The 25,018-nt window shown below is 46.5% G+C and overlaps 2 protein-coding genes and 1 long non-coding RNA gene across 12 annotated transcripts in view; 1 reads left to right on the top strand and 2 right to left on the bottom strand.

Annotated features, from left to right (window-relative positions):
* GGNBP2 (gametogenetin binding protein 2) overlaps nucleotides 1–1,732 on the bottom strand; it is a 129,796-nt gene extending 128,064 nt beyond the window's left edge. For 3 of the 5 annotated variants that reach the window (XM_029611655.1, XM_029611658.1, XM_029611659.1), the window contains exon 1: nucleotides 1–135. In XM_029611655.1, the coding sequence (XP_029467515.1) occupies nucleotides 1–93 (93 nt within the window). In that variant the 5' untranslated portion in view covers nucleotides 94–135. Of the gene's footprint in view, nucleotides 136–1,299; nucleotides 1,432–1,713 lie in introns of those variants that run through there. The other 2 variants (XM_029611656.1, XM_029611657.1) reach the window with 2 other exon arrangements.
* On the top strand, nucleotides 106–23,950 carry PIGW (phosphatidylinositol glycan anchor biosynthesis class W). 6 transcript variants are annotated; one of them, XM_029611661.1, is made up of 4 exons: nucleotides 1,351–1,475; nucleotides 1,798–2,102; nucleotides 2,808–2,892; nucleotides 21,598–23,950. In XM_029611661.1, exon 4 carries the CDS (start codon nucleotides 21,607–21,609, stop codon nucleotides 23,128–23,130), a length of 1,524 nt encoding a protein of 507 aa, XP_029467521.1. In that variant the 5' UTR covers nucleotides 1,351–1,475; nucleotides 1,798–2,102; nucleotides 2,808–2,892; nucleotides 21,598–21,606; the 3' UTR covers nucleotides 23,131–23,950. The 6 variants fall into 6 exon arrangements, with proteins under 6 accessions (XP_029467524.1, XP_029467525.1, XP_029467521.1 ...); XM_029611662.1 differs by lacking the exon at nucleotides 1,351–1,475 and adding an exon at nucleotides 1,523–1,655; XM_029611660.1 differs by lacking the exon at nucleotides 1,351–1,475 and adding an exon at nucleotides 1,644–1,703.
* The window catches only part of LOC115096678, a 58,165-nt gene continuing 54,915 nt past the window's right edge, over nucleotides 21,769–25,018 (bottom strand). Inside the window, exon 3 of the long non-coding RNA XR_003858126.1 lies at nucleotides 21,769–21,899. This is a non-coding gene — a long non-coding RNA (uncharacterized LOC115096678). The remainder of the gene's footprint in view (nucleotides 21,900–25,018) is intronic.

Below are 25,018 nucleotides of genomic sequence, written 5' to 3'. Positions count from 1 at the left end.
CGTCAGCGTATCGTCGATGAAGAGGGGGATCTGCCGCTTCTCGAAGGGGAATTCTTCCTCCCCGTCCCTGCAAACTGCCACCAGCCGCGCCATGTCTTCTGCTGCTGCTGCTGCTCCTCCTCTCCCAGCCTGAGCCTGGAAACAGCCAAGCACAGGCAGTGTCGTAAAAGGAGGAGGGGGAGGGAACCCAGCAACACCACCACCACCACCACCACCCAGCCCCTCAGCTGCTCATCCGCCGCCGCACTTTCCGCTCGCTAACCCTCTCCCCGGGGAGGAAATAAAAACGAAAATAACAGCCGCAAAAACTAAGAATAGAAGATGCAATCGGGAATCTGCTTCACTGCCAACAGGTTTTTATGTTTTCTTTGCAAGCCATTCCTTAACCTTACCAAGTTGAAAAGTGAATCTACGAATTGCAAATCGGAAATCATTTCTCTCCATAGCAACTATTAGGATGGGACTAGAAAAGGGAGGGGGAGGTGCAGACTTTTGGCAGTTTTAATTTAAGAAGTGTACGGTTTAGTTGTCAAGGTGGCTTTTTGGTCGTCTACGTCATTTATTTTAACCCCCCCTCCCCCAACACCACCTTTCTTTTTGTGCCAGAAGCAGGATTAAATAACCTTGTGGGTGTTGCCTTGTGCTCACTGGGACCCCGGGGGCCACGGTGTAGCTACTCTGGTCATGCCAGGATCCGGACAAAACCTGTCACCTTTGGGGAAGCTACAGCTGCATGGAGACATGACACAGTCTGAGCCGGAAAATATTTCCATGAACTACAGAGGAAAAGACAAACCTCCTCCCCCCCTGCACCCCCTACCCCTTCCCCACTACTCTGATCGTGATGACAATAATAATAACAACAAGGCAGGGAGATCAGGCTTCAGTGCTGACAGCACACAGGGGACACGTTGCAGGATAAAAGGGGCAGACAGTATCCCCAGCACCACCACCACAACCCACCCCCTCCCTCCGTCCCGTGCCAGGCCTGAATTCATCACAAACAATGCAATATTTCAGCCCTTATAACCCTTTCAGGCCCCAGAAATTAGGCAGGGTCCCGCCTCCCCCAGGGCAGCAGAAAAGTCCCCCCCCCCCCTCATCTTTCCAGACTCAACTGATTTATTATCTTTTTCTAAAGATTGTGTTATTTATATTTCCAACAGGCCAATCAATTACAAAAAAACAACCCATTACATTCTGTAAATTAAGGCCAAGCCCATAACAGTAATAGACGTAGTTGTAAGGGATGTTTTGTTTTTTTTAATAATGTCAATAAAGGGATAGAAAGCAGGTTACCGGGGGGGAGAGAGCCCTGCGGTCCCCAGCACCCTGCCAGCAAGGGAGAAAGGGCGCCTCGCGGTAGAATATTTATTATTAATAACGACAGGAGAGAGCTTTTTCCTGGGAGTCAAGAACACGAAGGTACAAGGTCTTCCGCATTTTGTCAGCTCGGCTTTTAAGCGAGGGCTCAGGTATGACCAGCCCCTCTCACTCGCCTTTACCTTTCCGCTTCTTTTTGTTACAGAGATTAATTTATATTATTGTATTTATCAAGAAGGGAGCTGATGGGGGGAGGGGAAGAGGTACCAGACCCCTCTTCCCCCACCCCGCCTCCCTATCGCGAGACGTCGGGAACCAACCGACAGCGCGGGGTGAGGTGGGGAGGAGACCCGACCGGCACGCGGGGGTGGGTGGAAATGGTGGGTTTACCTGCTGCTGGGGACTTGGGATGGGGGTGCAGCGGGTTAAGAGTTTTGCCTTTTATTTATTGGCTTTTTTTTTTTTTGTTTTCAGGTGCTTGCTTCTCGCTTTCTCTCCCTGGAACTTTAAATGCCGGGGTCGCTGGGAGTCCCGCCTGCCTCCCACTTTTACCGTCAAATTCGAATTAAAAGCTAAAAAATAATTTACTAAAACGTGGAAGCGTCAGAGGCGCGAGGGACGGCGCGCGCCATTCCCCTGCCCTTCCGCCGGCGCATGCACCGCGGAACGTACGAAATAAAGTCCGGGTTGGGGGCACTAGGGGGTGACGGAAGAGGGGTGGAACTTGTGCTAAAAGTGAGCCTTCCTCGCTGCTCCGGACGGAGACAAGTTGCAGAACGGTGCGTGTACTTATTTAAAAAAAAAAAAAAAAATTTTTCAATCGAACTTTTTGTTTTATTGTTTGTTGTTGTTTTGAGGACGAAATAAGCCAACTCTCAGAAACGAAAAACAAAATAAAAACAAAAATAAAGTCATGATAAACGTGGCGGCGGTCGTGGTTAGCACCTTTGACCTCCCTCTCCTGCCAGTGACGTCGCCGCAAGTAGTCCCGGATCTATAGTGACGTTAGGACGCGTGAGGGACCGAGCTAGAAGAGGGCGGAGCTACAACGGGAGGGACGAGCTATGGGTGGGGACGGGTGACAGAACTACTCGCACACATTTACGCCTGCTAATTTGTGCACATATTTCTGGGAAATTTTACATGCATGCTTTTCAAAAAGCAAAAGTACGCACCCAAATGCAAGCCCCTGGGAACACCTCTACTGACTGCAGGTAAACGTGCGTGCATACGGGCTATATGCATCCATAAGTTTACTTGCGCATCGGGCAGTTTTATAACAAGTCCTTTTTGTGGATGAAGTAATGATTTTACCACAGAAATGTCTCAGAAAATTGCCATCCAGGAGACCAACAAAAAATGTTTTTTTTTTCAAGCTGTAGATCGAGAAAGCAATTTTTCAGTTTTTCGAACCTTCCCAGGTAAGGGGGAAATCATTTCTATGATGCTTTTCATTTTGTTCCCATTTTCTCCCTCCCTTGCAGGGTCAGGTTCCTCTGCTAACCACCTTCACGACCACGATGCCAGCAAAGCCTGCTGTCATGATAGACAGGAGATCCTTCCTGGGAGGTAAGTAGTGCACTGACTTAATTTTTTGTTCCAACATAAACTATAAAATGTCAAACACAACTCCATATGTTGGGACCTGAATACTGTTTGGATCTTCTGACAAGAAGTGTAACCCTGAGAAACAACTAAGTAGAAGAAAGCCAGCTCCATCTTTTTACCAGATGGAATTTTAGGAGCAATACAATGTCAGAGCACTTCTAGCTAAGGTGTGGCTCTTGTGTGGAAATCACATGCCACAGCATAAAGGAGGCAGACTAACTGCCTTGTTTTTGCTTTCTTGCTTTTGTCGTTCAACAAAGGCAAATGTATTATTTTGGGGGGAGAAGCATTTAGAGTTAGGTTAAGTAATTGCAGCAAGTAATTAATTGAAACAAGAACCAATTGTACTCTTCATTTTATACAAATTATTTGTTTTGGGTAGGAAGCCGATTCAGTACTGGAGAGATTTTGCACATCAACATGGTACATTCCAACAATGCTTTACTTTTGTTACTCTATGATCGCCTGAAAACGTAAGGCATACTTAGCCGAAAAACACTAATATACAGGAGCAGTTTTTGGCAAGTCTGAACAGCTGCTTGAGCAGATCATATTACCCCACTGGTTTCATCACGTGTTTGAATTCCCCAGCATATGTGTGTGTGTGTATTTGTATAGACGCACACATATATACACACCACCAGCTTTAATGCAAAATTATGACAAATCTCATTGGTGAAAAATAAGTCTGGACAGCGGAGGGAGAGAAGTCAAAAAGTAATTGTGTTGGTATTTTGAGAAGTATAGAACAACACAACTGCTTTAATGTGCCAAATTTGTGTTGCCTAAACAGTTACAGAAGGGTTGGGCTGTTGGAAAATTAGTAGCAGCCTTGAATTAAATATTAGTTTTGTTGATCTGTATCTTTTCACAATCTTGATCTGTTTTCAAAGCTTTTTAATTCCCCCCCCATACTCTGCACTTTTTCAGTTTTGCATCTTAGATTTGAATAGTCTGCTTTCAGATATAGCAATTATGTCACTTTTCCAATTCCGGTATGCAGTCGAGTATAAATCCATTCTGAAATCCATTGCTTATCCCTGAGATAGCAGTTTGGAATCTATCCTCTTTTTGGGATCCTGCCAGGTATTTGTGACCTGGATTGGCTAGTATTGAAAAAAGGATAGTGGGCATCTGACCCAGTATAGCAAACCATATTTACTTATGTTTCCCTCCAGAACAATGGAATATAAAGGGGGAGGAAGTTTTTAATTTCAATGTTTGTCACCCTAAGCTACTCAAAGTAAAAAAAAAACAAAACAAAACAAAAAACCAGCAGCGATGGACTAGGTCTTTGGCATGTGCGAGTCCTTTAAGTATAAAATAAATGTTGAATGGGAAAATAAGTAATGATTCATAAACTGACAAGTTTTATACATTTTCTAGTTAAAATGAAAATTGTGTGAACTCTCTCTTTATTTAAAATTTATGAATCGCTTACGCATAAGCACTAAGCGATGTACAGGTAAGACAATCATAAAAGCATGAAGATCGGAGCCAAAAAAAAAAACTAGATGCTAGATGCAGAGCTTCCAGAAGAGCAACCTCCTAGTTCCTGTAATGATTAACTAAACAGCTGCTTGTAAGTACAACACTAAATGTATAATTGTGAAATGAGAGAGAGAGGCAGGCGCACATCACAGAGTGAGAGTAGAACAACTTTCTGAGAAATATATATTTAAAAAGTATAAGACAATAAAAATGATGTATAACAAATGTCAAACAACATAAATGCACGTGTATGTCACAAATTAACAGCAAGAACTAAGGTCACCCTCTTACGCATGCCTCCGTTTCACTGAAACAAACTCCCTGGAATGTTTCTCGGTACATTCTACTGTGTAAAAAATAAATTAAGGACAAATTGCCTTGGGATCCTTGCATTAATTATTCACATATAATTGATATGCAAAGCACTGCACAAGAGAAGTAGACAAAATATGCAAAATGTACATGGAGTAAGCCAACATGAAAGTACACAAAAAAAGTGGCAGGTTCTTATGATTGGAATAAGAAATAAAGGGCATTTTTAGGACCATCTGAAGCTGTATTAGATTGGCAGCATAGAAATGCAAACTATAAATAAGTTATAAACAAACATTTCTGGAAAGCTGATCACTAGACTTTTGGCCTTATTTAGAAAATTAATCTTCCCTATTTTGTGCCCACTGCAAAATATTTATGGCACGGAATAAGGACCAGTCTCTCCAAAATAATGCAGCAGGAAGGTGTAAAGCAGGTACAGTAAACCCCACAGTTCCTCTTCTTTTCCTGTCTCTCTCTTGCTTGAAACAAGCAATTCTTTTAATGTTATCTTATTGATGAAGCTGTTTATATACTTTTTGAATGATTGCATTCCTACTTTATACCTCTGAAAAAAAGCTGGTAGAAGTCTATCAAATAAATCTCTGTTCACAGACAAATATAAAGCATCTAACAGTGAACGCCCACAACATTTTTTCCTAGGTGGGGGGGCATAATCAAAATAATTTTCAAAAACAAAATCAAAGAAACCGTTACAAAGATAATTAGTCATTAAAATCCAAGGGATGGAGGGAGAGGCAGGGTGGCAAATGCTCCCTTACTGGGCACCAGTGAATCCAACCCAGGTATTTATCTGGCACAGGGTAATGCAGCTAGCTTTAAAGTATAAACCCCAGCAGGGGCACTCCTCCACCCCCTCCCATGGCTGCCGGAGCAGAGCCTGGTAAAGGCAGACCCGGTTCATGTCAGGGGCCTGAGCAGGAGCTTTCGAGCACCGCTGCTGGCATTTGAAGGGTAAGTGTGAACATGCTATGCTCCCCGGGGAAGGCACATATAAATACCACACTGCGCCTAAATCCAGCTGCATTTCTCAGTTTATCTTTGTTTGCAATATTAGCAATCTCTCTTTCATAAGTTGGGCAGGGAAAAGGGGAGAGATGTGAATCTATCAATGTCACGTGGGATCCCCTCCCCTCCCCCAGGGTTTGCAGGTTTTTCCAGTTTTTAGGAGGGAGGGAGGGGTTTGTTTTTTTCAGATAAGAGGGTTGGGAGAGGATGAAAAGCAGCGCTGAGAGGAGGTTATAAGGAAAGCCTCGATGCCAACCCGGCATGAGGGCGTCAATCACATTTTTAAAGTTTAGAAGGCTCCCCCCCTCCATATTTGCACAGCTGGAAATAAAGCTCATTTTTTTAAGCTTAAAGAAATAAAATAGGATAAATTGATGCATGTCAGTTGTTCTTCTCCGAAGTCTGTGTTTCACCAGCAATTAGTGTCTCCCCCTGCCCCAGTTACCTGGCGCGCCGGTCTCCAGCTTCCACCTGGTACAGGGTCAGAGGTGACAGCCTCCATCGTCACTACTCCTGCAGCACAAGGGTAAAGAACCGCCTGCGCCAGGCTAGCCTGTGCGCTCCCTCTGATAACCTAACCACTTGTGCCTGCACAAGCTGCTCGCTCATTGGGCTCTGTCCTCTCAATGAGGGCGTGGGGACTCCCAGAAGTGGCAATGTCAGGTGTTGGGCCGGATGCTATAATGCTTTCAGCTCGGCGTCAGATGTGACCATCTTGGTTCGCTTCTCACCGGGGAAGCTGTGTTGGGCTTTAATTGGGGATCACGTCTCCAGAGCTAAAACCTGCATGTGCCCCCCATGCCGCCTGATCCCAGACTGTCTCTTGTCGCGGGCGACCACTTGAACAGGCAGCATCCTCCAGTTTGAATCGGCCCCCATCACGCTAGCGCTAGTGTAGTAAAAAGAAAATCACAGGGTACTGTAGGTACAGCTTATGTGATTTCCTATATAATTTAAGAGTGGATTTTCAAAGTCCTACGCGCATGGCTGGGCCTTGCGCGTGCCGGGTGAATTTTCTAAGAGGCTAGGCCACTTGCGTAAACGCCAGTACGTGAATAAGTGCCAGGCCATTTCGAAGGGGCAGGGCAGGATGGGGGGGGGCGGGCCAGAACAGCGCCATTGTTCGCTGTCTTGAAGACTTGTGTGCCGGCTGGCGCGCACCACCCCCCCCCCCCAAAAAAGGTATGGTTTAGGGGGTAGGGAGGAGAGGGGAAGAGGCAGGGAATTTAGGTAGGGGGTAGGGAAGTTCCCTCCCAGTCCGCTCCTTAATTGGAGCGGACTGGGAGAGAACTGGGAAGGCCGGAATGCGTCGCTTGAGGAAATAGCAAAAGTCCCCCCCCCCCCCCTTGTGCGCAGCCTATGGATTTTCTACCATGCATGTTCAAAAATCAGTGCATCCATGTGCGTCCAGGAAGCTTGTGCACGTGGACACGTACTCACGCACAGTGGAAAATCTACCCCTTAATTTTCTATTTCTATTCTGCATTCCATGACTGGACAGCCATTGCAAAGTGGATAACGGTCAGATTCGTGGTGGCTGGCTGGCAGCGGTTACAGTGGGGGATACGGTTAACGATGCGCGTTTTTGGAACTGTGAAATGCTAGAAAATGGACAGTAATATAGTAGATGATAGCATAAAAAACATTAGTTGGCCTGTCTAGTGTACTTGGTTATTCCTCTTCACGCTATCTGCATATTATCCCAGCTGTCAGCCATAGAAGCATGGCTGCTTGTAGGATATTGCTTCTTTTCCGTTCCTTCCTCATTGGTTCTTTACTATCCTGGGTAGATAAGCATACAAGATCCCATACTTTTTTTTTTTTTTATTTTAAACAATTTCACAAGATTTACATGAAATATATATATATATTTTTTTTTAAATTGAAATATTTTTATTGCAATATAGAACAGACGTAAACATTATTAACCAAGACATAGTTTAGTGCAGTGACATACTACGAAATATACCATAAGATTTATCAGAAGATTGTTCAACAGACGTATGTCGGCCAACAGTGCCTGTTGAAGCTCCACAAACATAGAAAATCAGAATGTCACATAATACAACATAGTAAAACAAGCTAGGATCACCAAAGGGCACCAACACAGGCATAATATGATATATCCAAATCTCATAGCGTCTCAAACACTGTCAATCAATTTTTTAAACTACATCCCCTCATGACCTTCCCCGCCCTCCCCTCTATCAAACCCTATGATGATGGATTTGTAGTGAATAATTATACATAGGAAAAATTTGGTGACCAAACAGCGTAGAAAAACAAAAAAGAACTATTGAATGGATAAATGCCAAAAAAAAGCTAATAAAGCAATAAGAGAATGTGGTTGCTATCCCAACCGCTAAGATCATCCTGTTGCTTGAGTAGCTGCTCCCGTTAATTCCGCCATCCAGTTGCTGTAGGGGCGCCAAATAGCTTGAAAGCGCCCATATCTTTTCTTAAGATGTGCCGTTATTTCCGCCAGTCTGTAAACAGATGTAAGTCTTTGTTGAATAGTGGCTATAGTAGGGATCTGGGGAGATTTCCACTTTTTTGCTATTTCAATCCTGGCGGTGGAAAAGATAAAGTTAACCAAAATGTTGGAGCTGTTTTTTCCAGGAAACAGTGGCATGCCTAGGAGAGCATGCTGCGGCAAAATCTTCACCTGGATCCCACATAACTGATGTATCCAAGTTTCTAGGGAGGACCACAAAGTCTGAAGAAGAGGACATTCCCACCAGATATGTAGAAAGCTGCCCACCTTGGAACATCTCCTCCAGCATTTGTCCGAAACGCCTGGTAGCATTTGATGTAATAGTGCCGGACAATAATGCCAACGCATTAGCAGCTTTAAGGAATTCTCAATCATCGAGGATGCAATCAATCCTCTCCCCGTATTCCTAAAGATCATTTCCCAAGTTCGCTGCGGGAAGGACACATTCAGATCTTTTTCCCAAGCATTAGCATAGTTAAGCTTCGTGAATGGTATCTGTCCCAGCATAGCATAGAGCAACGAAAGTAATTTAGAGGCACTGTCTGCTAAGCTACAGAGTTTCTCAAACTCTGACGGACCTTGTTGAAAATGAACATTGAGCTGAAACACTGGAAACAAAATGTCTTAGTTGTAAATACAAAAAGAAATCACAACTTTCCAAATCGTATTTAAGTTGGAAATCAGAAAATTTAATGAGACCCCCTCTCCCCCATATATGGCTCCATAGATAAATCCCCTTCTGCCTCCATCTATGGGACGACTGTGACCGGTAACCCGGAGTAAAATGGCTATTAGCGTATAAATAAGTATTCAAATGATACTCTCTAGTACCCAACAGGACATGTTGTCTAGCAAGCCAAAGGTGAAGTGGCACCAGCATAGTAGGGGGAAGTAAGTCATCTGGCTTAATAACCCACGTTTGTTTAGGTTGCCATAGTAAACTATACAGCGGTATCCTGCCCATAAGCTGCTGACTGAAATGCGCCCAGGGCTTCAGCCGAGTTGTGCGATGCCATTCTATAAGCATTTTGAACTGAGCCGCCAAAAAATATCTCTCTAAATCTGGAACTCCCAATCCTCCCTGTGCTTTAGATTTATAAAGAATGTGACGTGCTAGCCGTGGTCGCTTACCTCCCCAGATATGTTAGCAGCCGCTTCTGCCATTGGGCTAGACGTTTACGGGGGATAGCAATGGGAAGTGTCTGAAACAAATAAAGTAACTTAGGGAGAACTGTCATCTTAATTGCGGCTATACGGCCAGTCCATGAAATCCTATATCTGTTCCATTCTTCCAGCTCTTGAGTTATCTTAGACCACAGAGTTTCATAATTTAGGAGGAAGAGGTCCTGCGTAGCACTAATATAGACCCCGAGATATTTTAGTTTATGATCTGCCCACTTGAATCTAAACCGTTTCTTTAGGGAGGTTGCTATGTCGGACGGTATATTGACATTGAGGATCTCGGACTTGTCCCAGTTAAGTCGGCAACCTGAGATCTTGCTAAAGGCTTCTAAGGCAGTTGATAAGTGTGGGAGAGAGGATTCAGGGTCAGTCACCATTAATAAAAAATCGTCCCTGATTATGACGTACCATATTAGCAAAGGGCTCCAAGAATTTTGCAAACAAAAGCGGCGACAGAGGGCAACCCTGTCGTGTGCCCCGCCGTACTGGAAAAGAGGGTGAGTATCCACCATTTATCTTGATGCAAGCAAGGGGATCAGTATATAGCTGTTGCACCCATTGTATAAAATTCACTCTGAAATTTAGCTTCTCAAGAAGGGCAAAAAGATATGGCCAGTGCACCATATCGAAAGCTTTTTCGGCGTCGACTGAGGGCTACCATAGGGATGTTGTGTTTCTTGACCCACCATATCATGTCTAGGATCTTGTGAACATTATCACTAGCCTGACGACCCGGTATAAAGCCCGCTTGGTCAGTGTGGATAATCTGAGCTATAAAGCTATTAAGCCGAGTTGCCAGGATTTTTGCTAAAATTTTCAGATCAATGTTTATTAAAAAGATTGGCCTGTAGGAGCCACAGACAGTGGGATCCCTACCCGGCTTAGCAATAATAGTGATGCCCGCAGTATTAACTGAGGAAGATAGAGGTATTCCCTCTTTCAATGCTCTAAAGAAATTTACCAACACAAGAGCCAATTGTGTGGCAAATTGCTGATAGAACCGCCCCGTGAATCCATCAAGGCCCGGAGATTTCCCTGGCTTAAGGGATTTTATAGCCTCCAGGACTTCCATCTCTGAAATATCTTTATTTAAGATACTGTGTTGTGATTGCTCAAGAGCTGTTAGATGGGATTGATCAAGATATCTAAGTATTTCCCCTTGGTCTATTCCCTCATCACACGCATACAGTTCAGAGTAGAATTGATGAAATCTCTGTCGTATAGAGGTGTTATCTGTCAGCATGACTCCCTCCTTATTTTTTATCTTCACTATAGTGGATTGGGCTTGTTTACGCTTTAACAACTGAGCTAATACTTTCCCAGCTTTATTGACCCCTCAAAATATCTCTGTTGGGTACGTTCCATCTGATGGGCTATAGTTGCGGCGTCTAGCGAGGCAATCTGGGTGCGTAAGTCCTCTAGATGTGCCCACGTAACCTGAGGGGAAGCAGCAGTTTTGTGCAATCCCTCCAATTTCTTTAATTTGGTGATTAAAGAAATTGGAGCGGCAGTAGCCACAGAGGCATTCAAACACTGCACGGAGTGGCAGTAGCCACAGAGGCGTTCACGGAGCGGGATGCCAGTGGCCAGTAGTTGGTGTTCCACCTTCACGGAGCGGAAGGATGGAGGGCTGCTATTTCCAAAAAAACCCAAAACAAAAATAAAAACAGGGGTGGGTAAGAGTATGGGGCAAGGGGGTGGCCTGCTTGTTGCAGCGGTTGCTACCCCCAATTGAGCTGGATGTCACTTGGATGCAGATTCAAAGCTGCTCTCTAAATTGGGTGGAGGGGAATTAGGGCTGGAGGGTACTGGAAGCCAATAGTAACAGGTGGGAGAGAGAAAAAGGGAAAAAAAATGGATAAAGTGCGTAGCTTGCTGGGCAGACTCGATGGGCCATTTGGTCTTCTTCTGCCGTCATTTCTATGTTTCTATGTTTCTATTAACTGTGCCCTGTCACCCTCCCGTTTCTTTTTTAAGAAGGATGCCCGGGCAATAAATTTCCCTCTGAAGACCGCCTTTAAGCAATCCCAAAGAACCACTGGGTTTACCGCACCATTATCGTTCACCACTAAGTATTCCTGTATGTCGGACTTAATCTGTGTGACATAAGTGGGATCCTCAATGATAGAGTCATTGAGCCTCCAGAACCTATGGCCCTTATCATAGTTAATCTGTAATGTGAGCCATATAGGGGCGTGGTCCGACCAGACAATAGGTTCAGTATCAATGGCAGTAATTCTGGGGACAATACCCCTACTCCCCAAAAACAAATCAATCTGGGAGTAACTACCATGGGGGGCTGAGAAGAAAATATAATTCCTTGATTTTTGGATAACGAGAGCGCCAAAGATCAAGCAATCCCAGGCTACGCATAAGTGATCGTAATGCTATCCGAGCTTTCTTGGGATCAGAGCTAGTACCTGAAGAAGTATCCAGATAAGGATTAAGTGACAGATTGAAGTTCTCCCCCCAATAATCACTTGTCCCTCCACTTGAGACGCTAAGGACTGAGTGAGTGATTGATAAAACTCCATTTTTTGTGACGTAGGGCCATAAACAGATATTAGTGAAATTAGTTCACCCCCCACTACCAGTTTGACTAATATAGTTCTACCCTCATTATCAGCATAGCATTCCTTAAATTCAAAATGAAGGTCCTTGTGAAGGAGAATTCCCACCCCTGAATATTTAGAAGCCACTGTGGCAGCTGACCAATATTGATGGGGGTATCTCGAATGACTCATCAGCCCTTGATATCTTTTTCTTAAGTGGGTTTCTTGGAGCAGGACCACGTCAGCTCCCGAGCGTTCTAGTTCTTTAAACAGCAGGCGCCGTTTTCTCGGGGTGTTTAGGCCTTTAACATTAAGAGAGAAAATTTTAAGGAACACCATACCACATAATCCATCCCCCTCTCTTTCCCCTTGGTTAAACCACAAGCTGAGTCATTATATCTACTCTTCTAAACAACAAAAACTTTATCACCATCAAATCCATCATCCAATTACCCAACCCCCCACCCTTCCCTCCCCTTGCACACTGAAGCACTATTTCTGTGCTCCATAGAACCATGGAGGACGATTTTCAGCACTCCCCCTAAAACCCGGGCTGGGCTAGTAAAATTATCAAGCAATAACTGCCGTTGTCGCTATGGGATACCAAAGACAAACATTTTAAATAGAACTACAATATTGAAACTCGGCCGCCCCTGGAACAGGCTCAAGCCAAATGCCATGGTAATCATAACTCTGAACACCAATGAGAGAATCAAGAGGTGAGTTCCACAGATCACGCTGGAGCCTCTCCTCCCTCGCCGTCAGCTAGATTCCTTTGAAGACGTCGTCTGCCCTTGGCGACCCTCTGCCACCGGGGTAATGGTACAGCAACCCGAGGAGGAGATCCGGCATCACCAGAAGCCATCTGAGAGAGATCCACTTGAAGACCTGCATCTTTTAATATCTTGGCTGCATCCTGAACATTTTGAGCCCGATGTGTGACTCCCTGCAGCATGAATGATAACCCGCCTGGGAATAGCCATCGGTATCTTATATTGGCCGCGTTCAGCGTGGTAGTAATGCAGCGAAAGGGTAGCAGCCGACAGATCCGCAAATACCGCGATGTCGTGGCCTTCCCAATGCCAGGTGCGCTGTTTCCTTTTGGCCATAAAAATCTTATCCTTAAGGGCATAAGAATGGTAACAAACCACAGTATCTCTAGGTTTGTTAGAGATTTTAGGACCAAGGGTACGAAGTGCACGCTCAATCATGACATGTTGCTCAGAGTCCTCAGCCTGCTTAGATCCTCCTTGCAGGAAAAAACATGAGATTTTTAGTTACCACTGCAATACAGTCCTGAAATTCTTCAGATTCAGGCACTCCTCTTATCCTGATATTACTACGTCGACTTCGGTTTTCTATATCTTCAACCTTCTCTGTTAGAGTCCGGTAAGCGTCTTGCAAAGCTTGGTGCTCCTTTTGCAGCTCGTGCCACCCCTCCCCCTGCGTATCCAGCCTGATTTCAGCCTCATTAATTCGTCGGCCTAGCTCTGCCGTGTCTTCCCTCATCTCCTCGATTAGGGCAGAAACTTCTGCCTTATACGATTTAATATCCTGCCTTATCTCCCCAAACCACCCTCTCATTTCAGAGCGGGTAGGGAATGCGCTATCTAAATCGGGTGGCTCACTGTGTGTTTCCTCCGCTTCAGCTATCGGGTCCGCTGGCGCCATTTTGGACTGCTCGGGGTCTGCTTGTTCGTCGCCGCAGGAGAAAGAGAATTTGCGCAGTTCCGAAATTTTTTTCTTGCAGTGCAGGGGGGTCTCGCGCCTTATTTTTAGTCCATTTTCAAGGGCTTGAAATCGCGATCGGCAAGCTTATTGCCCAGCTGTCCGGGGAGCAACGGAATCAGACTGCTCTCATGAGGCTGACCTACATGAAATATATTTCTAAACAGGAATACGGTACATATACCTTCACATCAATATCGGTCCTTGTATAGAATACATTCCATAAGCAATAAACATATTTAACCAAGGTATGCACCTAAATATAGGAAACATGGGGGGGGCAATAGAATAGTGAGCGAAAAGAAACAACTTTAATTCAAACAAGAATAAGATAGGAGAGCTTCCCTATTTCTATTGAGTCAATCCATCTCCGGGATCCTGAGAGTGTCCTGTCAAAAAAAGCCTTCAATTGGTTGGGCTCCAAAAAAACATAATTACTATTTTGAAACCTAACACAGCATTTGCTAAGATATTTTAACACAAATCGGGCCCCTAAACTCAGAACCCTTTCTCTCATTTCAAGAAATTCTTTTCTGCGTAGCTGAGTTATTTTTACCATGTCTGGGTATATCCAAATTTGAGTTCCATAAAAGGGGGTTGATCTATTCCTTAAAAACATTTTTAGAATATAATTTCGATCTGAAATAAATGCAAATGTTATCAACATTGCCTTTCTCTCTTTTATTTCTGATTCTTTCAATAGTTCCAATAATTCAGAAATATTCATAGATGGAATATTTCTCTCCCCTTCAACCTCGGTTCCCGGACGGGGTAGGTAGTAAGCCTTAGTGCATACAGGTAACGCTGCTTCAGGAATTTTTAGGATCTCTTTCATATATATTTTAAAATGTTCAATCGGTGAAATCATTCTGACTACAGGAAAGTTTATTAATCTCAAGTTCAATAGTCTTAAGTTATTTTCGACCCTTTCCAGCCTATTTTCAATTACCAAGTCAGTTCTTACTAAATTTTGTTGTAAGGACTCCATTTTGGAGATTCTTTCCTCATGATTTTGCATTTTTGAGTTAAAAGTTCCAATAAGATTATTATTTGTCATTGTTTGTTTGGTTCTTAACCTCAATTGTAGTCTGAGCCAGTGATTTCAAAGTTACTTCAATAACCTTTAAGGCGTACCACACACTCCCCAGTGTTATTTCCTCGGGTTGCCCGAGATTGATACTCACAACCGAAGGTTGTGACTGGGACTCTCTGTTCTCCCTTACAGTTGCAGCCTGCAGTATGTTACCTGCAGTTGTTCTCGCAGTCTGGGCTTGATTTCCTTCCTCTAGGGCGCCCAATACCAGTTCATCTCTGGATCCTCCGCTTTGCATTGTGGAGTCGCCATCCACTTGCGTCCCGGGACTCACTCGGCTACCCTCCAGCAGCTCCTGATGTAATCCGCTCTGGGCTCCAAAAGTAGCCTGGGTAGATTCACTCTGAGCTGGATGCAACTGCCTGGATGGCTCGCCAGGGGGAGTGACGTCAAGGGTCAGGGGGGACAGCGTTTGCTCCACTGGCATCCCCCCAGCGACCAGTCCTTCTGGCGTTCCGGTTGCTCCCGCGAAGAAGCCCTCGATTTGTCACTGGAAAGGGTCAGCCACGGGTGAGCTTGTCATTGCTCCCCGGATTTTCCCTTTTCTTTTAGTATGGGGCAACTTGTTATAGGTATATTTTAAGAAGGAAAAGTACAACGCCTCAAGCTCGCTTCTAACGCTTCCTATCTGGCAGCCATCTTGCCCCCCTATTGCGGTCAGAAGAGATCCCATACTTAATCCAACACTCAGCCTCCTTGTTCTTTATTTTTTACCACCAAGCTTTATAATAAGCTGCCTACCAGAATTAATGAGGCTGTTGCCTAAACATCCAGTCTTCGAGGTTTCTGACCTTGCTGGATAGGAACTGGTCACCATCAACCCAGCTAGTTTCTGGGAGTTGTAGCCACTGGTAATAACCCTGCATCATTCCTGAACATACCCAGATCAGTCCAGATAAGCGGGTTTTATTCATTCCTACCAGCAGATGGAAGCAGAGAACAAAACTTTGGGCACTGCTACATAACCAAGAGTGCCACCTGCAGTCCCTCAGTATTTCTCTGCCTCCAGCAGATGGTGGATGTGTTACCTGCAGTCTTGACTGATCTTCGGTTTGAAGGTTTACCTTTTTCTGCTTCCCAAGGTGTCTGGTTCTGTTGAGGGCCATCTCTGGCTGCTTTTAGCCGGTAACTCCGGGACCTCTGAAAACCAGGGGACTGGTTCCCTCAGTGGGGGCCCGAAGCCTCCCCTACAAGCCTTGGGCTTCAGGGAAGTATCCCCCTTTGGGGGCAATTTTTTATTTAATACCTGGGTGTTTTTGCGCTGCTTGGTGCTTCCCCTTTAAAAAAAACAAAACTGAGAGGAGCAGCAGCAGCAGCTCTGGCAGTGGGTCTGAGCTGCCTTACAATCAGGCTCCGTGGCGGGATCGTCGGGAGCTGGCCCGGGAGGAATCTGTCTCGGTAGGGGAGGAGCAGTGACTCGCAGAAGGTGGAAGAGTTTCTCTGGGTGGGGGAAATCGGCCTCCCCATTGTCCTTTTCAGCGCGGGGTGCGCAAATGTTTCCTGCGGTAGCAGTACCTTTTTTTTTTTTTTTTTTTTTTTTTTTAATTAAACTGTTTTTATTTGCAAGCCAAAAGAAAACATTTAGTACAATAAACACTAAACTGGTAAGCGACAGGCCGCAACCATTATACAGCAACAAGCAGTACCGATAATAAAAACAGAAACAGAAAGCTATAGGCATAACATATACGTAACGTTGTCTAAGTATTACACAAACAGTACTAACCCTCCCCCCCACCCCTTTTTTTTTTTTTTCACACTGGCGGGAACTTGTGTGGCACTGCGATCTGGTTTCCTGCTTCGGCGGCCGCGTGGTAAGCCCCTTCCCCCCACGAATTTGGTGCATGGAGCTCCAATTTGCAGGCCCGATGACTGACAGGCCGCTGGTGGAGGCTTGTCGGGCCTGTGGCACATGATCTGCTTGTCTCAATCCCCTCTCCCTCTGCACAGGCTGTGCAGGTGGGGATGAGGGGGCTTCTGACAGGCCTTCAAGACCATGGAGGTCCTCTCGGTCAGTGGTGAAAGGCCTGATCCTTGGGGGAGGGGGACCATGGAAGGGGGGGGTGCAGTCTCTGGGATCCGGGGAATCCCCTCCTCCTCCTCCTCCTCTGTCCCCTGCAATGCAGCAGAGAGTGGAGGAGCAGTCTGGGTCAGGCCAGACAGCCCAGAGGGGCCCTCGGGGGACCCAAGGGGGTTCTTACCTGAATTTGTCCTCCTGTTGCATGAGGCTTTCCTGGCTAGGGAAGCGGGGAAAAAGGTGCTCAAGAGACTGCCCGGCCAACTCAGCCATGAGGCCGAGGGGGTCCCCGGCGAGGTCCATGGCTTTGCGTATGCGCCCTCTGGGAACTCGCCCTCCGCGCCTGGCTACAGACGCCAAGGACTCAGAGGATCTCAGGCTGAGTGTGGCTTGTTTCCAGCGTCTGATGTGGAGGCGAACTGGATGGGGGGCACCCTCCAGACCCGAAGGATGAGGTTGGGGCCTTTGAGGGGCCCGAAGTAGAAGGCGATGACCCTCTGGTTGTTCCTTCTTCAAGATGGAGGAGTTGCGCCCTCTTATTCCCCAGGTGCTGGAGGAATTGGGGGGTTAAGCTATCCTTGGAGGAGTCGGATAATGAGGGGGTTAATCCGGTTTTGATGGCCCGCGAAGACCTCCTAGTGCCTTCCCCATTCCAAAGAAGATCCAGAAACTGATCAGCCGGGAATGAGATTCCCCGGACTCTGGGTTGAAAGTGGGGAGAGTGATGGCAAAACTGTACCCGCTCCTACAGGATCATTTGGATGCCCTTAAGGTTCCGAAAGTGGATGCCGCCCTGTCCGCGGTCACTAAGAAAACCACCATCCCAGTGGCCGGAGCGGCGGTTCTACGGGACTTTCAGGATCGTAAGCTGGAAGTGCAGCTTAAGTGCACGTTTGAGGTATTCCAAAAGTTTTAGAAATTTTCTTTTTTGGTCTGCTGCAATCCAGGACCCCTCCCCATCGGAATCACTGCGTTTTTGACTAATTTCGCCGTGTTTTTTTGCTTTTTTGGGCCGTTTTTTCCACCCACGATGCCACGGCCATCTGTATGTGTGGCGTGAGGAGAACCAGCCGTGCGGCTTTCTAGGGCTGGTGCTTGCTCCCACTGCCTCCCTGGAGGGGAAGGCAGTTCTTTTTCAGGGTCTACAGCAGTAACCAAGCCTTGAGGGGTTTCAAAAAGATCTGCTCCGAGGTAGCTTCAGGCTGATCTTTCTCCCTCTGTGCAGGGTCGATGGCCATCTTAAGCACATTTTCTGCAGCTCAGGCAAAGGCTATGGGGGAGGGGGAGCTTTCCCCAGCACTGTCTCCGGTCCCTGCTAGTCCTGATGTTACTTTAGATCAGGACCAGGATTTTTTGCATGAGGATCCTGTTTTCCTAGGGGGACAGTGATTCTGATTCTTTTTCTTTAGATTTTGTCCTCCTTATGCATAAAGCATTTTTTTGCTACCAGGTCTCCACAAGGTGGTGCTTTGCCCATGAGATTTGCGCAAGGACCGCCCCCCAAGGTAGCCAAGCGCACAGATGTGCCGTGTCTCTACGGGTCGCAAAGTTAAGGCGCTGTGGCTTCAGGAAGCTCTGCTGCTCCGATGGTGCCGGGGAGTGCGGCTGCAGCTGCAGGAGCCTCTCCTCCCCACCCCCCTGTGTGTGTGTGGGGGGGCTTTGGATGATGAGCCGGGGAAACAAACCCCCTTGGCTGGCGATGACCCTCAGGTGGTCCGTCTGTTCCAGAGAGAGGAATTAGAACCTCTCATTCCTGCAGTTCTTTCTAAGCTGGGTTGGATCATAAACTTTTCAAAGAGTTACTTGATGCCTTCTCAGGTCCTGGAATACTTGGGAGCCCGTTTCGACACTCAACAACGAAGGGTGTTTTTCACTGCAGACAGGGTGGCCAAGCTTTAATCTCAGGTGGCTCGATTGCTGCGCCTTCCTGTTCCCAAAGTCTGGGACTATTTGCAGGTCCTGGAGTCGATGGCCTCGACGTTGGAGCTGGTTCCATGGGCGTTTACACATATGCTTCCCCTGCAAAAGGCTTTGTTATCCCGATGGAGTCTGCTTTTGGAGCAGTATTTTCTTCTCTGCCCTTTCCAAGGGAAGCCAGGTCCAGACTGGCATGGTGGATGGCACAGAGCAATCTGGAGAAAGGAGTGCCCCTTGAAGTCCCGAATTGGATGGTGGTGACAACGGATGCCAGTCTTCGGGGCTGGGGGGCGGTATGCCTGAGTAGATCAGCGCAAGGCCTCTGGTCGGTCTCAGAACAGTCGTGGTCCATCAACCGGTTGGAGACACGAGCAGTGCGCAGAGCCCTTCAGGAGTTTCTTCCGTTGGTCCGTGGTTGGATGATGAAAGTGTTTTTGGACAACGCGACGACTGTGGCCTAAATCAACTGCCAGGGGGGAACCAGGAGCCCTATCGTAGCTCGGGAGACTCAGCTGTTGTTCGAGTGGGCAGAACGCCATCTCAAAGGTATTGCGGCTTCTCACGTGGCAGGCGTGGACAACATCCAAGTGGACTATTTCAGCCAACAGCAGTTGGATCTGGGGGAGTGGGAACTGTCCCCAGAGGCCTGGGATCTCATCTGTGTTCACGGGAGGACCCCTCAGCTGGACCTCATGGCAACAAGAGCCAACGCCAAGGCAGAACGGTTCTTCAGTCGACGGAGGGAGACCGGGGCGGTGGGTCTTGATGCTTTGGTGTGCCTGTGGCTGTCCGGAGTCCTTCTTTGTTTTTTCTCCATGGCCTCTCATAGCGAGGGTCCTCAGGCGGATAGAGGCTCATCCAGGGGCAATGGTGCTGGTAGTGCCGAAGTGGTTGTGGCGCCTGTGGTTCGCGGACCTGGTTCATCTGGCGTAGGACGGGCTGCTGTGTCTAGGCCGCTTGCAGGGTTTGCTGCGTCAAGGCCCCATATTTTTGGATCGGGCGGATCGCTTCTGTCTCGCGACCTGGCTTTTGAGAGGTGGCAGTTGCTTCTGAAGGGGTATTCGGACCTGGTTATTGCTACTCTGCTTTAAGCTCGGTGGACGGTTACCTCCCGTTCTTATTCCAGAGTATAGAAGGTGTTTGAGTCCTGGTGCACACCACGGGGCCTTGATCCCCTTAAGGTTTCTGTTCCGCACGTTTTGTCCTTCTTGTAGCAGGGCTTGGCCAAGGGATTGACCCATAGTTCGCTTAGAGTCCAGGTTGTGGCATTGGGTTGTCTCAGGGGGAAGGTAGAGAGCAAGTCCTTGGCTTCCCATCCTGATGTGGTGCGTTTCCTGAGGGGTGTTAAGCATCTCCACCCTCCTCCTCGGAATGTGTGTCTGGAATGGAATCTTAATTTGGTGTTGAAGGTTCTCTGCGGGAATCTTTTTGAACCGTTAGGTCGAGCTTTGTTGAAGGCCCTTACCTTGAAAACGGTCTTTTTGGTGGCCATTTGCTCGAATAGACGAATCTCAGAATTGCAAGCTCTTTCTTGCCGCGATCCCTTTCTGTGCATTGCGATCGATAAGGTTTCTTTGCGAACGGTGCCTTCGTTCTTGTCTAAGGTGGTTTCTGCCTTTCATGTGAATCAGACAGTGGAGTTACCAGGTTTTCCAGACTGGTCTCCTGATCCCACTATGGGCAGGAGTCTCCATCTTTTGGATGTGTGGTGCGTTCTGTACTTTATCTGAAGGTTACTAACGCTTTCCAACGCTCTGATCATTTGTTTGTGCTCTTTGGGGGTCATAGGAAGGGGGAGAAGGCTTCTAAGGCTTCCTTAGCTCGCTGGTTGAAAGAAACTATTTCCTCCACCTATGAGTCTGTGGGCTGATTGGTGCCAGTGAGACTTAAGGCTCACTCTACTCGTGCTCAGGCGGCATCTTGGGAGATATGTCGGGCAGCGGTCTGGCCTTCGCTTCACACTTTCACCAGGCATTACTGTTTGGATGTGCGCGCCCCAGAGGCAACTCCTTTTGGTGAGAGTTTGCTGAGAGCGGGTCTTTCGGGTTCCCACCCGGTACAAGGGAGCTTTGGTACATCCCGCTTGTCTGCACTGATCTGGGTATGTTCAAGAAACGAAAATTGATTCTTACCTGCTAATTTTTGTTCCTGTCATACCACAGATCAGTCCAGAGGCCCACCCTGGGGATCTGTGCCGAAAGACTGATTGTTTTGCTGCTGTCCCTTTTTGGGGTTTAGACGATGATGATGTCCAAAGATAGGTTGCAATTGTTAACATGTTCTAGAATTTCAGCATTTTCTTGTGGCTATCCAGTGCAGGGGTATCCATCCCAGGGGGCTTGTTCACCTAATTATTAAATTCTTTTGACTTGGGTACAGGTCAATACTGAGGGACTGCAGGTGGCACTCTCCGTTATGTAGCAGTGCCCAAAGGTTTGTTCTCTGCCTCCATCTGCTGGTAGGAATGAATAAAACCTGCGTGTCTGTGATATTACAGGAACGAAAATTAGCAGGAAGAACCAATTTTCCTTTCACACTACCAATGCTGCTGGCAGTCTTAGCAAAGTCAAATTCAAACCAGGCATTGACACTTCCCTCAGCCCTCCTGAATCGCCCTCCATGTCTGGGATGAGAGTTTGCATTGCAAAAGTAGTATTAAAATAATTGTTCTTAGTCTAGCCACTTAACTAATTATCTTCACTTTTGGACAGATTTATTAAGATAAAATCAGTAAAAACTTAGTACATCTGACATTTGAATTATTAGGGATACAATTTTTCTTTGTGTTCATTACAAATTCTCAAAAAGTCTTAATTAAACACATTATTGCTGCTTAATTTTTATTTTGCAGGTTAAGAAAATGTCAGACAAGGTGCTCAAGGAAGTCTTTGTCAGTAACCTGAATGGAACTAGCGTGACAGAAATCACTGTGGGTTCAACTGTGCCTCCACTCTGCATGCTTTTCAGAGGGCTGCTGTTGATTTCATATCATCTGCAACATGGAGAACCTTCACGTTCATGGAGAATTAATTTGCTGGTAGACTTTCTTCTGCTGGTGGTTCCTCTTGTCTTGAGCTGCACAATTTTAGCTGACATCCTTTTCCTTGTGCCCTTTACCATTGCTACACTGGCATTCACATTGTTATATAAAATCTACAGGGCAAAAAACAACAATATTAAAGCGCCATTTCAAAAAATTATCAAAACCTTTCAGGAAAGAAACTTAGATTCTAAGTCTCTCCCATCAGTAACCTCATTGCGTGTTTTTACTAATTTATTAACCACCATCTCCATTTTGGCTGTGGATTTCCCATTGTTTCCCAGGCGCTATGCTAAAACGGAGACATACGGGACAGGGGTCATGGATTTTGGAGTGGGTGCATTTATTTTTGCCAATGCTCTCGTTTCTCCTGAAGCTAGACAAAGACATGGTTTGTTGATGTCCAAATTCCCCATTGTGGCCAGGCAACTGTTGTCTGTTTGGCCATTAATTTTTCTGGGACTAGGGCGATTAATCAGTGTTAAAGCCATAGGGTACCATGAACATGTCAGTGAGTATGGCATGCACTGGAACTTTTTTTTCACTTTAGCAGTTGTACGAGTGGTGGCATCACTGCTTTTGATGGTCTTTCCAGTAAATAAGTCTTGGCTTATCGCAGCAGTTACTGGCATATTTTATCAGCTGATTCTTGAAACGACTAAACTGAAGATGTTCATTCTGCATGGAAGTGATGCTAGAGGCTCAAGACTTGGTTTTTTAAATGCAAACAGAGAGGGAATATTCTCACTGTTTGGATATGTGACTATTTATATGGTTGGTGTGCAGGTGGGTCTGTATGCGCTAAAGAAGCGATCCTTAGTCAAAGACTGGATCCAAGTGACCTGCTTATTACTGCTGACCAGCTTTATACTTTTCACATTTTTTCATCTGCTTTGTACCTTTGTGGAGCCAGCATCCCGCAGAATGGCCAACCTGACATTCTGCATCTGGATCTTGGGTCAGTGTCTTTCCTTCTTCTCCTTTATTTTGCTAAGTGACCTAATTTTGGTGTTTGCAAAACACCTGGTGAATAAATGCAACATACCTTGTTCTTGGAACCTTTTGAATCCAGCAAACACAAGCAGTGAAAAGTATGATTCAGAGAAAGTGTCACCAAAGGAGGGAATAAAAGTTCCAAATATTTGTCTAATTGATGCTGTTGCTAGAAACCAGTTACTTTTCTTCCTGCAATCAAATGTTATCACCGGTGTGGTCAATATGTCGATTGATACCATCCACAGTGGCACTTCCTTTTCTTTAGCTGTTCTTCTCCTGTACATGTTTTGTAACTGTTTGATTATATATTTTTTACATATCAAAAATATTACTTTAAAATTTTGGTGATTATCATGTAACACTAGAAAATACTGGCATGAAGATGGAGAAACAATGTTAACTTTTTATCTTGGGAACCTAGCTCTGATTGGAAGGTCAGACATCCAACAGATGTAATGACGTTGGGTGATGGCTGCAACTGGATGGTTCTCCAGCCCGAGCACTCTCTGATGTATCAAGGCAAAAAAGGTCATATATATTATTTAACATGCTTTGCACTCCAGTTTAAGGTAAGGTAAGGCAGACCTGGCACATCTATTCTCCTACCTCCATAAGCATCAAAGAAAGATGCATCATGGGTCTAACTACATAATTCCAGTAGAGATGTGGAAATCCCCCTTCCCTGCACATATCCGGATCAGTCCAGACTCCTGGGTTTTGCCTCCCTTCCAGTAGATGGAGACAGAGAAAGCTTTGCAGGCACCTCCTCTTAACCCGGTGTACCACCTGCAGCTCCTCAGTATTTTTCTGTCTCCAGCAGATGAAGGTGGTGCAAAACCTGCAGTTCTGACCAAGCAAGAACAAAACCCCCCCCACAAATTCTGTCCTTAGTCTTCTTTTTTTCATTTCTTGGCAGCTCTAATTTTTTTTCCGGAGCACTTTGCCTCCTAGGAAGTTGGTAGGTCCTGGTGGGGCCCTCCTTCCTGGTAGCAGACTGGAGTGAGCAGGTTTTGGGGACCCCAAATTTGCTCAGGCTGGCGTGCCGGGGTGATAGTCAGTGGTCTGGCTCCGTCCCCTCCCAGAATAAGTTCTGCCATTCCTCTGCCGTTCAGGAGAGGATAGTTTGTCTGTTTTTTCTCGGGTAAGTTTATTTTTTTTTAATGTTAATTAAAAAAAAAAAAAAGAGGGACCAAACTGGAAAGAGACAGCTTGACTGTGCTCTCTGCTCTCTCAGGCATTCCCTGCTTCCTGAGTGGCAGAGAGGGGAAGATTCCAGGTTAGTGGTTCGTTCTCGGCGCGGCCCTAGCATTTCCCTCGGGAGGACCTGATTAGGTCACGTACCTCTTGCTGTGTGGCCTGTGAGGAGCCTTTCCCACGTTTGTCATGGGTTGGCCTGTGCTCTCGATGCCTCCCTAGTGGGGCGGGGTCTCTTTCCCAGCGGTGGGAGTCTCATCGGGTTCGCTCTCCTCCTCCTGTCAAGGCCATTCTGTCATAGATCAGCACGGGAACAGCGGCCATTTTGAATTCTCCCACGCGATCAGAGGAGAGACTGGCTGGGGGAGTTGAATTCCCTCCGATGTCGTCGCCGATACATAGCAGCCCCAGGGGGGCTTGGAAGGGCTGGGAGAGGGGGGATCTCGCTTCCGCGGTGGGTGTTGAGTTGGATTCCCCCCCCCCCCCTCCCCGCCTTTTCTCCAGAATTTATTTTTCTCATGCACCAGGCCTTTTTGGCTAGGAGTGCCAAGCGGCCTTTTTCTCCCAGATGTAGTCCGTCCCCGCAGCCAACCAACACGTTTCCTGCTGCTTCGGCAGGGGACATAGATCCGCTATTGCCCTTGGAGGACCTTCTGGATAACCCTCTGCCCACTTCAGGACAGGACCCGGGGGAGGAGGACCCTGAAATGACGCCTCCCCTGGAAGGGGACAATCCCAGGGGGCTGTGTTTGATTTTTTTTCAGCGGGATGAGCTTGCTCCTTTAATCCTGCATATCTTAGCAGAGCTGGGGATTTCTGTACCGAAGATGGAGCAGGACCCGGACTCAGCTGGTCTGCGAGGTCCAGCCACTACCTTCCCTTTTCATAGGATGGTGAAACAATCGTCAGGGATTGGGACAGTCATGAGATTGGCCTGAAGGTCAGCAGGGCCATAGATAAAATGTATCCTCTACCCGAAGAGGCGCTGGAGCTACTCAAGGTGCCCAAGGTGGATGCTTCAGTGTCCGCAGTCACGACGTGG

This window comes from Rhinatrema bivittatum, chromosome 8, assembly GCF_901001135.1.
Source record: "Rhinatrema bivittatum chromosome 8, aRhiBiv1.1, whole genome shotgun sequence".
Lineage (NCBI taxonomy): Eukaryota > Metazoa > Chordata > Amphibia > Gymnophiona > Rhinatrematidae > Rhinatrema > Rhinatrema bivittatum.
This window is presented reverse-complemented; position numbering and strand designations above follow the sequence as displayed.